At 36.5% G+C, this 16,051-nt stretch overlaps 1 protein-coding gene across 1 annotated transcript in view; it reads left to right on the top strand.

The window, feature by feature from the left end:
- Positions 1-16,051, top strand: part of Aldh7a1 (aldehyde dehydrogenase 7 family member A1) — a 39,226-nt gene that overhangs the window by 7,633 nt on the left and 15,542 nt on the right. Inside the window, exons 4-9 of the mRNA XM_015486636.2 lie at positions 3,778-3,858; positions 4,173-4,296; positions 7,960-8,092; positions 8,881-8,925; positions 9,844-9,921; positions 12,560-12,657. Of these exons, the coding sequence (XP_015342122.1) occupies positions 3,778-3,858; positions 4,173-4,296; positions 7,960-8,092; positions 8,881-8,925; positions 9,844-9,921; positions 12,560-12,657 (559 nt within the window). The remainder of the gene's footprint in view (positions 1-3,777; positions 3,859-4,172; positions 4,297-7,959; positions 8,093-8,880; positions 8,926-9,843; positions 9,922-12,559; positions 12,658-16,051) is intronic.

Below are 16,051 nucleotides of genomic sequence, written 5' to 3' on the forward strand. Positions count from 1 at the left end.
CACCAAAAAAAAAAGATTATATATATAGTTGAGATTGAACCCAGGGTTGCTTAGCCACAACCTCAACTATATATATAATCTTTTTTTTTTGGTGGTGGTGCTGGGGATGAAACCCAGGGCCTTGTACATGTGAGACAAGCACTCTACCAACTGAGCTCTGTCCCCAGCCTCCTTTTTAATATTTTATGTAGATACAGGGTCTCATTAAATTGCTTAGGGCCTTGCTAAATTGCTGAGGCTGGCTTGAAACTTGTGATTCTCCTGCCTCAGCCTTCTGAGCTACTGGGATTACAGGCATGCACCATTGTGCCTGGCTCATTTACTTTACTTGAGTTAAGCCTGGGATTTTTTCAGAGGGAATATTCTTCTTAAAGGGAAATGAAATCAAAATATGAATATATGGTAAGGCAGTTTATAAAACCGATTTACTCTTACCTAAAACCAACCACAGAGAACGTGGTCAGGAATACTGAGACTTGCTGCTTTGCTTCATGAGTCAGTTTTGGCCCAGTTTTTGCTCCTCTTCATCCCTGGTGTGTCCTTAGTTTTCTTTCATTTTGGTGAGAGTTGGAATCTCTCCCATCCCTTGAGGACAGGAACTGTTAAAGAGCCATTTTCTCCTAAATGTAGAAATACCAGATAACTGGTAGCTTTTTAACATGGGTATCTGTTTTTATTTTCCCCAAAATCATTTTTTCTGTTTTGGGGGGAAGAACTGGGGATTGAACTCGGGGGCACTCAATCACTAAGTCACATCCCCAGTCCTGTTTTGTATTTTCTTTAGAGATAGGGTCCCACTGAATTTTTTAGCTTTTGCTGAGGCTGGCTTTGAAATCCTGATTCTCCTGCCTCAGCCTCCTGAGATGCTGGGATTACAGGCATGTGCCACTGTGCCCAGCTCCCCAGTCCATTTTTGTATTTTATTTAGAGACAGTATCTCACTGAGTTGCTTAGTTCCTTGCTAAGTTGCTGAGGCTAGTTTTGAACTTGCAATTCTCCTGCCTCCACCTCTTGAGCTGCTGGGATTATGGGTCTTTTTTTTTTTTGAAACGAGTTCTCGCCATGTTATAGGCTGCTCTCAAACTGTGGGCTCAAGTGACTTTCCCACCTCAGCCTCCTGAGTGCTGGGATTATAGGTATGCACCACCACTCATGGCTTCTCAAATTCTTACCTAATCTTTTCCTCAATGCTTTCAGTTCCCCACATATGACTATATTTGATGTTCATTCTACATGTGACTTCATTAGTGCAGGGATGAGGACAGTTGGTGCCTATCTGGGAGTCTTGCTAAGTTGATCTGACTGGCTTTGAACTTGTCATCCACCTGCCTTAGCCTCTATAATAGCTGGGATTACTTGGGAGTCGTAAGCCAGCATATCTGACTAGTTGAAACATTATTAAATGCAAGCCTTTGCTAGGAAATATATAGGAGCTGTGCTAATTTATTTAACATTACAAGTTCTTGTTTCCTGTTTATAAAAGAGTGCATGTATTATAAAAATGACAAACTTTTATTTTAGTAGGGTGACCCGCAAAACACTGGCTCCTCCCCTTAAATCATCCTTGTCCAATAGTTGCACTTGCATCTATCTGGATTTTCAAGTCAGAGACCTGAGAGTCATTCTTAGTTCTTCTATTTTCCCTATTTCTTGGACTTGTCTTAGATCTGTTCCATTAGTGTGTCCTGTTAGTTCTACTTCGAAAATTAGATCTGGAGTTCACTTTGTCTCCCTTGGTATCACTGTAGTGTTAAGACCAAGTCACTTTGATCTTTTGCCCTGGCTACTGTAATGTGTGTGTGTGTGTGTGTGTGTGTGTGTGTTACTGAGGGTGGAACCCAGGTCTTCATGCTAGGCAGGTGCTCTACCCTTGAACTATGTGCCCAGGACTTTTTAAAAATTTGACACAGGGTGTTGCTAAACTGCCCAGGCTGACCTCCAACTTATGATCTTCCTGCTTCAGTTTCCTGAGTAGCTGTGATTACAGGTGTGAAACCCTGTTCCCAGCTATAATATGTTCTTAACTGGTATATCCCTGCTTCTGTTCTTTCCCCTTCAATTTATTTTCTATTTGTCAGATAGTGATATTGAAAGATAAAGGAAATCATCTTATTCTGTACTTTAAAAAAATTAAAGATTTTTGCATTGTACCAGGAGTAAGATTCCAACTCCTTAAAAGCCTCTGAGAGTTTTAGATATACTGGCTTTCCAGCCAGCCCTTTTTGTTTTCCATGATCCCTCTTACACATTTTTTCCTTTCTCTGCAAGAATCTTCCTGTGGCTAAATGTCTCCCATTCTTCTGGTTTCAGCTTAAGTTTTACCTCCTTAGATATTTTCCCTGTGAACTTTTTAGGTAAAGCATCTTGTCCATTTACTCAGTGTGGTGAGTACATGAGTGGGAGTACATGAGTGTCTTCTGTGTTTCACTATCTTTTTCCCCCCTTTATCTTTATAGCCCTGATGACAATTTGTAATCTCTCTCTCTCTCTCTCTCTCTCTCACACACCCTCGTACTAGGGATGAATCCAGGGGCACTTAACCACTGAGCCACATCCCTGGCCCTTTTGTTTATTATTATTATTATTTTTTAAATACATGACAACGGTGGAATGCATTACAATCCTTTTTACACATATAGAGCACAATTTTTTGTATCTCTGTATATAAAGTATGTTCACATTAATTTATGCCATTATGCATTACTTTTTTTTTTTTGCATTACAATTTTTTTATATATTTTTTAAGTTTTTGACAGACCTTTATTTATTTATTTATATTTGGTGCTGAGAATCGAACCCAGTGCCTCACACATGCCAGGCAAGTGCACTACTGCTGAGCCCCAGCCCCAGCACAACATTAAAATTCTTTTTTTTTTTAATATTTATTTTTTAGTTGGACACAATATCTTTTTAAATTTATTTTTATGTGGTGCTGAGGATCGAACCCAGGGCCTCACATGTGCTAGGCGAGCTCTCTATCGCTGAGCCACAACCCCAGCCCCCTAACATTACAATTCTTAATACACACATGTACCACAATTTTTCATATCTCTGTTTGTATATAAGGTATGTTGACACCCAATTCAAGTCTTCATACATGTGCTTTGTATAATGATGTCCATCACATTCCACCATCCTTGCTAATCCCCTTCCCTTTCCCTCCCACCCCTTTTCCCTATCTAGAATTAATCTAATCCCTGGCCCTTTTTTATTTTTCATTTTGAGACAGGGTCTCATTAAGCTGCTTAGGGCCTCATTAAGTTGCTAAGGCTGGCTTTGAACTCACTATTCTCCTACCTCAGCCTCCTTAGCTGCTGGGATTACAGGCATGTGCCACCATGCCCTGCAACAATTTGTAATATTTTGTTGTCTTTTCATCCCTGCAACTTCCAGTAGATATGAGCCCTATGAGTGCCTTTCATTTATTTTAGCTGCTGTGTTTAGCCATAGCACAGTCTTGATGTAATCAAAAAGTCTTCTTTGGGCTGGGGATGTGGCTCAAGCGGAGGCACGCTCGCCTGGCATGCGTGTGGCCCGGGTTCGATCCTCAGCACCACATACAAACAAAGATGTTGTGTCCTCCGAAAACTAAAAAATAAATATTAAAAAGAATTCTCTCTCTCTCTCTCTCAAAAAAAAATTTTTTTTAAATCTTATTTAAAAAAAAAAAGTCTTCTTTGGTGTGATTGTACTTTGTTCTACAGTGTACAAGTAGCACTGTTATAGACATGAATTTACCCTTTGGGTCAGAACACTAAAATTCTGTTGTTTTCTTAGATCCCTGCTCCGAAGAGAGGAGAAATAGTAAGGCAGATTGGCGATGCCTTGAGGGAGAAGATCCAAGTACTGGGGAACCTGGTAATGTTTTGCAGTATATATACAATCCTTGGAGTTGAGAATAAAGCTGTCATGCATATTTGATATAAGATTGTGATTTTTGAGTTTATACGTTTCAAAATATTTTCTTTAGAGGAAAGATTAATGAGGTGGACAGTAAAAATTAAAGAAAATTCTTCAGTTTTAAAATTCAACAGAAAAAAGGAACAGATTTTCTTCAGTTTGTTTCTGTCACAAAATAGACATGAAATAATGTTTTACTTTTGCCCACCTCAGTTTAATGTTTAAAGTGTTAATTCTGTTGGAAAAATCCTGCTTGGCTTTTTAATTTTTAGGTGTCTTTGGAGATGGGGAAAATCCTGGTGGAAGGTGTGGGAGAAGTTCAAGAGTACGTGGATATTTGTGATTATGCTGTTGGCTTGTCACGTATGATTGGGGGACCCATCTTGCCTTCTGAAAGTAAGCCATATGTCAGTTAAGCTGAATGTACTCTGATAGAGCTCTAGAAATGCTTTGGATGGGAATAATTTGCAAAAAAGGAATTACAAGTGGAATGTAAATATGTGAGTAGGTCTTCAATCTTTCTAAGAAATGCAAATTAATGCAAATAAAAACAAGAGATCCAGAACACCCTACCCTGACCTGCCTGCTGGGAATTGAACCTGGGCCTCACACAAGGTGGGTGCTAGGCAGGTGCTACCATTGAGCTGCATTCCCCACTCCATTTTGTTTTGTTGCAAAGATAAAACCCAGTGTGGTGAGTACATGAGTGGTATACTTTCAACACATCTCGAAATCAATTGGGAAATACACCCAGAGTCTTAAATTTGAAGTCAATTTTAAGACTATATCTAAAATGTGACACAAATTTATGCATAAAGGTGTTTAGCTGGTTGTGGTGGTGCATGCTTGTAATCCTGATGACTCGGGAGGCTGAGGCAAGAGGATTGCAAGTTCAAAGCCAGCCTCAACAACTTGGCAAGGCCCTAAGAAACTTAGTGAGATCCTGTCTCAATATAAAAAATTAAGAAGGGCTGGGGATGTGACTCAGTGTGTAATCATGATGGTACAAAAAATAATAAATAAAAAGAGCTGGGGATGTAGGTTAGTGGTAAATTGCCTCTAGGTTCAATCCCCAGTACCAAAAAAAAAAGTGTGCATTATAGATATCAATAGAATATACTAAAAATGACTTAAATGCCTAATTCTAAGGAAAACATTAAATTAATTTTGGTGGAACATTAGCATGTCTTAAAGATATTAATGAAGATTGTCTTCTCACCCCACACTTTTATTGAAAGATTGCATTTACTTATTTTTATTTATTCATTTTAAATTTTTTTTAATTTGTTCTTTTTAGTTATACATGACAGTAGAATATATTTTGACATATTATATATACATGGAGTATAACTTCCCATTCTTGTGGTTGTACATGATGTGGAGTTACACTGATTGTATATTCACATATGAACATAGGAAAGTTATGTCCAATTCATTCTACTGCCTTTCCTATTCCCATCTCCCTCCCTTCCCTTTATTCCCCTTTGTCTAATCCAAAGTACTTCTGTCTTTCCTTCCCCCTTCATTATTGTGTGTTAGCGTCTGTGTATGGGAGAAAATATTTGGTCTTTAGTTTTTTGGGAATTTCTTATTTCACTTAGCATGATAGTCTCCAGTTCCATCCATTTACTGGCAAATGCCATAATTTCATTTCTCTTTGTGGCTGAGTATACCATTGTGTATATATACCACACTTTCTTTGTCCATCCATTGAAGGGCACCTAGGCTGGTTTCATGGCTTAGCTATTGTGAACTGAGCTGCTATAAACATTGATGTGGCGGTATCACTATAGTGTGCTGATTTTAAGTCCTTTGGGTATAAACCAAGGAGTGGGATAACTGGGTCAAAATGATAGTTGCATTTAAATAATATGAATAGCAGAAAATCAGAAAAGGGTAAAAGATGAAAAGTTTCACTATTTTTGATTTCTTGTGTATCTTTTTAGAACTTTAGTTCACATACAGGTAAATAGGTGGTGTTGTTTTTGAAAATGGAAAATTATTCATTCTGTTCTGTACTTTTTTCCTACTTCATACATCTTGGAAATTGTTTCACATTTATATGGTAAGAAGCTTCCTTCATTTCTTGGTCACTATTTTGCTTTAAGGTTATTATAAATTAGCTGTGTTTCAAATGGTGGATATTCAGGGTATATTTAATTTTTTCTATTACAAACTATGGGGCAAAGACCAGCCTTGGACTTTGATCATGTTTTTTTTTTGATCATGTTTTACTGATGAGAACGAGAGCTTATACATTGGTAATGTTTGCAGTGTTGATGGACCAAAACAGGTAACTGTGCATCTGCTTTGACAGTACAAGGGATTGAAGTATGCTCAAGGGTATACTAGTGGTGATTTCTATAAGTGGTGGAATTATTGGGGTGTTACTATTTTCTGTATTTTATAAAATTTTCCTAGGTATTATTACATTTATAATCAAGAAAAATTTTTTTACAATAAAGTTTAATTTTTTTGGAATGTTGGACAAATTCCATGCTTGTAGAGAGTTCAAGCCTTTTAAATTTTTTTTTAAAGTACAGTTTGTATTTATTTTTTAACAGAGAGAGAGGGAGAGAGAGAATTTTAATATTTATTTTTTAGTTTTCGGCAGACACAACATCTTTGTTTGTATGTGGTGCTGAGGATCGAACCCAGGCTGCACGCATGCCAGGGGAGCATGCTACCTACCGCTTGAGCCACATCCCAAGCCCTCAAGCCTTTTTAATTTAATTTAATTTTTTTTTTTTTTTTTGTACTTGGGATTGAACCTAGGGGCACCCCATCACTGAGCTATATCCCTAGCCCATTTTACTTTTTATCTTAAGGTAGGGTCTTGCTAAGTTGCTGAGGCTGGCCTTGTACTTATGAGCCTCCTTGGTTGCTAGGATTATAGGTATGTGCCACCATGCCTGGCTAGAGAAGCCCTATTATTAAGTGAATTGTTAATGACCTTAATTAAATGTATAAAAACAATTCTTACTATTCAAGATTAATTTTATGTCATTGAACACTTAAAAGAGGTTCCTCCAGTTTAAAAAGTTAGTACACTGTCAATTTGGGAAGTATACACATGCAAGCAAGAAACTTCTTTGATCTGTGACTGCTCTTGGTGTCTGATTCACCAATTATAATCTTTTTCAATCAAATCTATCTATCCATCCACACTTTTAAAATTTTGAGACAGAGTCTTGCTGAGTTACTTAGGCTGCCCTCAAGTTTCTTATCCTACTGCTGATGGCTGGGTAGCTGGGATCAGAGGTGTGCACCACTGTGTCCCAGCCTAAAGATTGTATTTAATACATAAATACTTCTATTTGTATTTTAAATTTTCCTGTAGTGAATGTAAGTCTTTGGTAACATATTCATTCAACATTAGCCTATAAATGATCCGCCTTGTCTCGAATGTGAAAAGGATTGAAGCCCACTTCAATTGGCAACATTAAAAAGCCTTAAAAGGCACGAATTCTGTATTCTGGTCATGTTTTGTCTTTTGTGATCACATCTCTTAGGGCACCTCTTAACACCTCTCTGAAATTTCCTTGTCTCCAGATAGGATCAATAACTGCCCTGATGTATGTACTTCCTGTGAGTTTCAGAGATACAATGAGTAGCCTTATGGTTTATAAAGAATATTATAGTGATAAACACTTCTGTTTTACATTAAGAATGTACTCGTAGCTGGGCATGGTGGCACAAGCCTGTAATCCCAGTGGCTCTGGAGGTTGAGGCAGGAGGATTGAGAGTTCAAAGCCAGTCTCAGTAAAAGCAAGGTGCTAAGCAACTCAGTGAGACCTTGTCGCTAAATAAAATACAAAATAGGGCTAGGGATGTGACTCAATGGTTGCGTGCCCCTGAATTCAATCCCCAATACCAAAAAAAAAAAGTACTCATATCCAATGCTGTGTAAAGTGATCCATTACAAGGCACCTGGAATTTCTCCTGGTCTGGAATATGTACTTTTGTTCTGAAAATGAAAGATTTCAGATATTATTCTTATTAATTCATATGCATTAAATCAATGTGCTTGAGCATGTTCTGTATCTTCCCCCATCTCAGGACCTGGCCATGCACTCATTGAACAGTGGAATCCTGTAGGTCTGGTTGGAATCATCACTGCATTCAATTTTCCTGTGGCAGTGTATGGCTGGAATAATGCCATTGCAATGATCACTGGGAATGTCTGTCTTTGGTAAGATCTGCTCACTTCCCTGCCCAGCAGTAAGTAGGTGATAGAAGGGGTCATTTTCATGAACTATTAAAAACATTTTAAATATATTGAAATGTTTTCAATACTTACTCTTTCAGTTAACATTGTCATATGTGCTAGTCAGGAAGCACTGATTTTTAATTATTCCATATTTTGCCACTGGTTATGTGACTTAGTTTTTCGGTACAGTGCTGTCCCCCTTTCTCTTCCACCTTCATTTCTACCTCAAATGCATGTACTGTAATTCAGTTCTCATGCTAACTACCCAGAGTTAGTGTTAGGCTCTCTGGCTTAAGGATTCAGTCCTTAGCAAAACTGCCAGTGCTTCAGATGTGATATCAAATGCTATCTTCAATTGAATATACTCAGATCTATCTATAAAACAAAGCATAGTTTCAAGGATTAATGATTTGGACCATGTTGCCAAAGAAATCCATACTTGAAGTCCAAATAGCTAGTTGTGTAGGTGATGGATTTCTGCTTCATTTGGTTCCCATAATTGGCAGAGGTTAGTGCAACAGATATTAAGCAGATAGGTTCAAAGTCAAGTGGTGCCATTGTTATGTTCATGAAGGTTTTGTGGACCCTTAGACCCCAGAGACACCACCTAAAGGATTGATTTCTATTTCAGTTACTAGATTTATTTTTGTAGAATTAGAGCTTTATCAAAGACTTTTGCTTCTGCTTGATAATAAAAGGTATTTGTGGTTTCCCTAAAATCAAATTTCCTCTCTCTCTCTCTCCTTTTTTTTTTTTTTAACTATGTCTAGGAAAGGGGCTCCAACAACTTCCCTCGTTAGTGTTGCTGTCACAAAGTAAGTGAGTGTGGCCTTCTTTTTCCTGGGTATGGCATAATCTTGAAAGGGTGATTGAAAGGTCCTGAGTTTTTAAATGATGTGAAAATGTCATATTTATTTAAGCATGGAATTTGGATAACCTTTTTCAACTTTGGTTGTAATAACATTTTTGTATCATTTTGCAGTTGACACAGCTCATTCAGAATCATGTCATTTATTTCTTTGGAAACATGCCAGATATTGACTTAAGTGTTGAACTCTTCTAGACATTTTTTTTTTTTTTAATCACCTAGAAAAATAAAAACATCTTTAGTGGAGAAGAAATAGCCTGGCAATTTCAGAGCTATATTTAATAACTGTTGAACAAAATTAATAGTTCTGTGTATAGATTTCTAGTCAGATAATATTTTTATTTCTTTTGCTTAATAGACTGCTAACAAAAAGAACTGATTGTATTAATCCACTGATTTACCCAGTACTGTTTAAAAGGAATCTCATGTTTTGGTTAAAAAATTATTAGCATTTTATTCCTTTTTGAGAGCTTGTCAGCTTTGATGAGGTCATAAAATCAGCATTACAAATCTACAATCTGGAATAGATTGGGTGCTTTTCTATGTAGGGCTGCCATGTGCCCTTTGGCAGAAAATACTTAATGATTATTTGAACTGCCTGAGCAATGCTTTATGTCTTCTCTTTATGTTCAAAATGCTCTTTTTTTTCCTTCTTAAGATTATTTTATAAAGAAAGAAGGAGTTCTGCCTATAAGTATTTGGAAACCTTATTTATAATATGTGAAGAGAAATTTAGTCTGAATGTTAAAAGGGTGGGAGAGAAACTTGGAAAAGGAGAGTGAAATGGTTGGAATTCATCCCTAATTTTAAAAATATGTCTTAAACTAAATTATTTTCTGTCTTAGTAATGGCTCTTCCTTTCTAGGATAATAGCCAAGGTTCTAGAGGACAACAAGCTGCCTGGTGCAATTTGTTCCTTGACTTGTGGTGGAGCAGACATCGGGTGAGTGAATTAGACGGAGACCATCCTTCTGTTGAGGGACCCCAGGTTGATCAATGAAAATCGTCTTTACTAGAATAATAAAATCCAGTGCTGCACTGGGGTTGGGGAAGAGTCCTTCTATAGAGCCAAACTTGGAATTACTCAGGAAATGGACCAGGTAATATGGAGATTGTTGATATTTCCTGGGGCAAAGGAGTGAGAGTTATTCTCTTCCCCAACCCACTCCTAGCGGCACCTGTCACCAGCCTGGTACAAAGGCAGGCCTTTCTCTTCCATGAGCAACTCATCACTCTCCAACAGCAGGTGGAAGAAAAGGGGACAAAAACTGAACATATGTCGCCTCTCCCCTATTTTTTCCAAGTTTTGCTGTGCCAAATGTTTAAAACTTTGCAAACATAAATCTATTGAAATTTCATTAGTTAAGAACTTATTCATGTAAATAGATTGCTTTTAAAGCTATAGAAAACAGTAGAGCTCTCTCAAGAGCATCCAGCCTTGCTGATCTCACCTTTTTTTTTTTTTTCTGAAGAATGGGTAGGGGTGAAATATAAACATTCACCAAGTCCCTCCACCCCAATTATCAAGCTGCGCTACATTAAACCCAGCTCACTAATATAGGGAATTATTACACCCTAGTGACCCATGGGCCAAGAAACTTTCAGAAGCATTAAAAAAATAGTTGAAATTTATCCCTTGTCATTTATTTATTCCATATTTATGTTATGGTTTTTGTTTTGTAGACAGTAATGGAACGTACATATTTATGTTTTGAAAGAAACTTTGAGTCTTTCAAGAACTGTTCCATTTTTAGTTTCTTCTTGGGGTAAGGGAGAAATTACCAGTTAATTTGTTTTAAAATATTTAGGCATTTTTTGAGTTATAAAATCGCGATGCAGGAATTTGTGGATGAGACATTCACATGTGAAAGATGACTTCACTAGTTATCCGCTTAAGCAGAATAAAATGTGTGAATATTTTAGAATATTCAGTGTTATGGACCATCATCATTATCTTATTCCAAAACAGTGATCAGCCCAGAAACTCAAAACTCCACACTCTAAACCCACTACCCATCATCTCCTCATTTCTTATCCCCTGACAACCCTACTGGGCTTTCTATCTCTGGATTTGCCTGTTTGGGATATTTCATACAAATGGAAGCATATAATATATGGCCTGGCGTATATATTTTGTGTCTGGCTTCATTTATATAGTATAATATCACAGCTTGTTTAAGCTAGAATTGGCCATAATTACTCTGACCCATGATGAAAGGTTGTTATTTCAGCGTAGACTTTGATGAGGTTGGGAATCAAGTCTTTTTTTTTTTTTTTTAATTTTTTTAAATTAATTAATTAATTAATTAATTTTTTAAGAGAGAATTTCAATATTTATTTTTTACTTCTTGGCGGACACAACATCTTTGTTTGTATGTGGTGCTGAGGATTGAACCCGGGCCGCAGGCATGCCAGGCGAGCGCCCTACCGCTTGAGCCACATCCCCAGCCCCGGGAATCAAGTCTTATAACCCATACTGTTGGGGCTAAAAGGTTAATTTCTCTCTGACACTTTTACTATACTTCTACTTACTAGGTAATTTTTAAAAGGAGCAATAAGTTAGTCCTTTGTTCAAATAGTTGAGAATGTATTAGCAAAACAGCTCCCACATATACAATAAATAATGAAATATTATCTAAATTTCACTTAAAACATGAGTATTGTATTCTTTGATTTACTCTTGTTTTTGTAGTCTGAGTATCCAGTTCTTCGTGTTGGCCTTGGAATGGGTCAGTAGTGTGTATAGGAATATGTTAAGTAGAACCACTTTGAGTATCAGTGCTCATATTTGTGGGTTGAACCTGAGGAAACCTGTCTGAGTAGATGAATCAAGCTGTCTAGCCCTGCACTAGACTGATGCTCTTAACTTCCCTGATTAGCTCAACTGAACTCTTTGAAGCACTGATCTATGAACAGAGATTCAAATCAATAGTACTGATCGCCATTCCTTAAAAGCACCTGGAAATCCTAGCACAGCCTTTCTAAATCAGCTTCTTTGAGGGATTCTGTTGGATGCTTCCATATAGCCATTTGAGATTTTAATCCTTTTTTTTTTTTTTGATACTGATGATTGAATCCAGAGGGACTTTACTATTGAGCAACATCTCAGGCCTTTTTAAAATTTGAGACAGGGTCTTGCTAAGTTGTTGAGACTGGCCTTGAACTTGTGATCCTCCTGTCTCAGCTTTTCAAGTAACTGGGATTATAGGTGTGTGCTACTATGTATGGCACTTTTTTTTTTTTTAATTCTTAAGGAATTATATAGTAGATTGTGAATTTGAAAAACAACTTGCATGCTCATGAAGGAAATACTAGAAGGATATTGTCCAGTCACCCACTCAATACAGGAAGGTTTTTCTTGTTTAACTAACAACTTCCTGTAGACAATTTCTGTTTACAGAGAGCTCTCAGATCAGGTTATCCTCTTTTGTGAAAAATGTATTTCATTTTCCTGAAGGCCTTCCTTGTAGCCTTGATGGACTGCCTTGCCAGGGGCCCATGTCAGTGTTTTCTTGTGGCATCGGTAGGTGCTGCCATCACTGGGTTTCTCTGCTTGGGTAACCGTGTCTGTTTCCCTGCAGCACAGCAATGGCCAAAGATGAGCGGGTGAACTTGCTGTCCTTCACTGGAAGTACTCAGGTGGGAAAACAGGTGGCGTTTATGGTACAGGAGAGATTTGGTAAGTGTTGATTTCTGATGAGAATTTTAATTCTCTGAGAAGTATGGATGTGGGATATAAAAGTTGGCTTTTGTTTTGTCCATTCAGAGGGTCAAGGAAAAGCTGGTTATGTTTGTTTGAATGTCCAATAAAAGAAAAGGGTACAATTTTTAGTTCAATATTAGGGGAATCTTAAATTTACATAGAAGAAATATATCATTTTTTTCTACAGTAGAAAATAGTAGAATCATATAAAAAGGATCTTTCAAATTCTTCTGGACATGTTTAGCAACTTAAAAAAGAAATCACAACTTAAACAAGACCAGTGAATGTGGGCTTAGGTCGTGGAGTGCTCATCTCCTTTGCATTCACATACATAAGACTGAAAGGGATTGAAAGGGTCTTACAGACATAGCATCATGTGTTCTACTTTATTGCTGGCTTAAGAATTTTTCAGGGGTATATTGACCAATTTTTTTCTATTATGCTAAATTTGGATTCTACCCTCAGCATAAAAGGAGACTTGAGTTAGTTAATGAGCTATCATTTTCTTATTTAGGCATTGCTTTTAAAAAACAAGTTTACAAAAAGGTATTTAAGGATCATCAAGATTGGGCTGGGGATGTGGCTCAAGTGGTAGCGCGCTTGCCTAGCATGCATGAGGCACTGGGTTCAATTCTCAGTACCATGTAAAAATAAAGATATTGTGTCCACCTAAAACTAAAAATAAATATATATATATATTTTTTTAAAAAAGATCATCAAGATTTCAGGATATAAGGTCAATATAAAAATCATATTTCTATACAATAATGAATGATCTGAAAGTGAAACTTAGAAAGTAATTACATATATGATAGCATTGAGAATAATAAAACACTTAAAAGTAAATTTAACTGAAGCTTAAGTCTTTCATGCAGAGTACCTCAAAGCATCATTGAAAGAAATGGGAAAATAGCTAAATAAATGGAAAGGTATCCTGTTTTCATTTTATAAAACATTTAGTATTGTTAAGATCTGACTTTTTTCCTGAGTGATACATAGGTGCAGTGTAATTGCTGTTAAAATCCCAGCTTCCATTAATAATAGAATCCTGCAAAGTTTTCATCAACCCATATTTTCATGCTACTTATGAAAGGCTCAACCTCCTTGAATTAATGTTAAGTGGCTTTTATCTGATTCAGTAAAGTTGGATTTACTTTTTACAAGGATGGAGCCTAGAGTATGATTTGTCAGCAGCTGTGTTTGAAAGAAGGTGATCAAGTTACTTTAAATTTGGTTTTCATATTGGAAACAAATCAGTTATTAGAACAATATTAAAATATATATGAACTGATCTCGTATAAATAAAGTGATCATCTCTTCCATTTCAAACTCTTAAAGTTCTTGCAATTTAGGGATAGAATTTATGTATTTCAGGGGTTTTTAAAGGTTCCATTGAAGCTTACAAATCTGTTACAGTTATTCAAGAGTCTTATCTACAGAACTCAAATATTAAATGGAGACTCAAATGTATTATAGTAAGGAATGAAGATACCAAAATAAATGTCTTAATATTAAAAAAAAAAAAAATCCCAGCTTCCTGTTCTGCAACAATTGACAAATTGATCTTAAAAATCCTACAGAAATTCAGAGGACCCCAAATAGGCAAAATGATCTTGCAAATGAAGAACAAAATTGAAGAACTCATACTTCTTGATTTCAAAATTGAGTACAAATCAGAGGCTGGGGTTGTAGCTCAGTGGTAGAGTGCTCACCTAGCACATGCGAGACCCTGGGTTCAATCGTCTGCACCACATAAAAATAAATAAAATAAAGGTATTAAAAAATTGAGTATAAATCAATAGTAATCTATATTAGTAGCAGCATAAGGATGCACATAAAGATCAATCGGATAAAACAGAGTCCAGAAATAAGCCTTTGCAATGATTGCTGATTGGCTTTTTTTTTTTTTTTTTTTAATAAGAATGCCAAGACATTTTCAATGGGGAAAGAATCTCTTTCAACAAATGATGCTGGGACAACTAAATATCTACGTACATTAGTATGAAGTTGGGCTTTTATCTCACCTCACCTTATATATAGAAACAAACTAAAAATGTATAAAGACCTACACATAAGATTCAAGACTTTAAACTCTTAGTAGAAAACAGGAATAAGTTTTTGTGACCATGGGCTAGGCAGTGGTTACTTAGATAAGACACCTAAAGTGCAAGCAGCAAAAATAAAAATAGAAAAATTAGATTTTATCAAAATAAAAACTTGTGTGCTTCAAAAGGCTACCAAGAAAAAGGTGAAAAGAGCAACCCATGGAAGGAAATATTTGTAAATCATATATTTGATGAGCAACTTGTGTCTATAATATATTGAGTACTCTTAAAATTCAACAATATCAAAGACAAGTAATACAGTTTAAGACTGGGTGGTGTATTTGAATAGACAAATGATGCTGCCTGTTATTAGTGTCATTGCTCCCACTATAGGCTTTCATCTTCTGTTTCTCCCTGCCCTCTAAAGCATGTGTTTGTTGTCCGTGTGTGTAGTACCATCAGTAGGTAGGATTATAACTTGTTAAATATGTCTGTCTATCTTAAGGTACAGATACTTTTTAGGGAAAGGCTTGGTGGTTAGGAATGTAGTTAAAGAGCATTTCACAGAAGACTGGATGGATGTAGAAAACACAGTTTTCCCTTTTCTGCCAAATATCACTTGTAGCCAGGTAGGAGAAGCTACTATCTTATAATGGAATATTTGGTTTTCTTACGTCTTTTCTTAGCATCTAGCACAATGCTATGCTGTAGCCAGTAAGCTGTCATTAAATCAACGACTAAAGTAGAGGCTAGAACTGTGGTAGCACCCAGAGGCTTTTGGCAGTAACAGCCCCATCCCTTCATGATTAATATCCACTGGATGCTTAACTATTTGAGAGTGACGAAAGTGGCAACAGACTCTCCTGCTATCATACAGTTCTGAGAGCACAAATAAATAAACATTATTTTAAAGTGCATTTGAGGAAACTTATGTTCTAAAGAACAATAGGGTACATATAGCTTTAAAATTGAGGCAAATAAATCTCACATCTGTGTGCTGGGGAGAGTAAAGTGACAGTGGCATTCACAGACTGCTATATTTCTTCTCTGGAATGTGAATTGGCATTGTGTGTCAGGATTCCTAATGTACATGCTCTTTGGCCCTGACCTAAGTAGATAATCGAATAAATAACCAATAATAAATATACTCAACACTGGAAAAGTAATATGTGTAGTCTATCTCAATAATTTTTAAAATTTTCTGATGTATAATTATGATAAATATTAACATCAAATTTCCTCATTTTGATAATTGTACCATGCTGTGGCAAATAAATTTGGTATGTCATCAGAATAGAATACTGTAAAGTGATCCCCCACCCACC

This window comes from Marmota marmota, unplaced genomic scaffold (assembly GCF_001458135.2).
Source record: "Marmota marmota marmota unplaced genomic scaffold, marMar, whole genome shotgun sequence".
Classification (NCBI taxonomy): domain Eukaryota; kingdom Metazoa; phylum Chordata; class Mammalia; order Rodentia; family Sciuridae; genus Marmota; species Marmota marmota.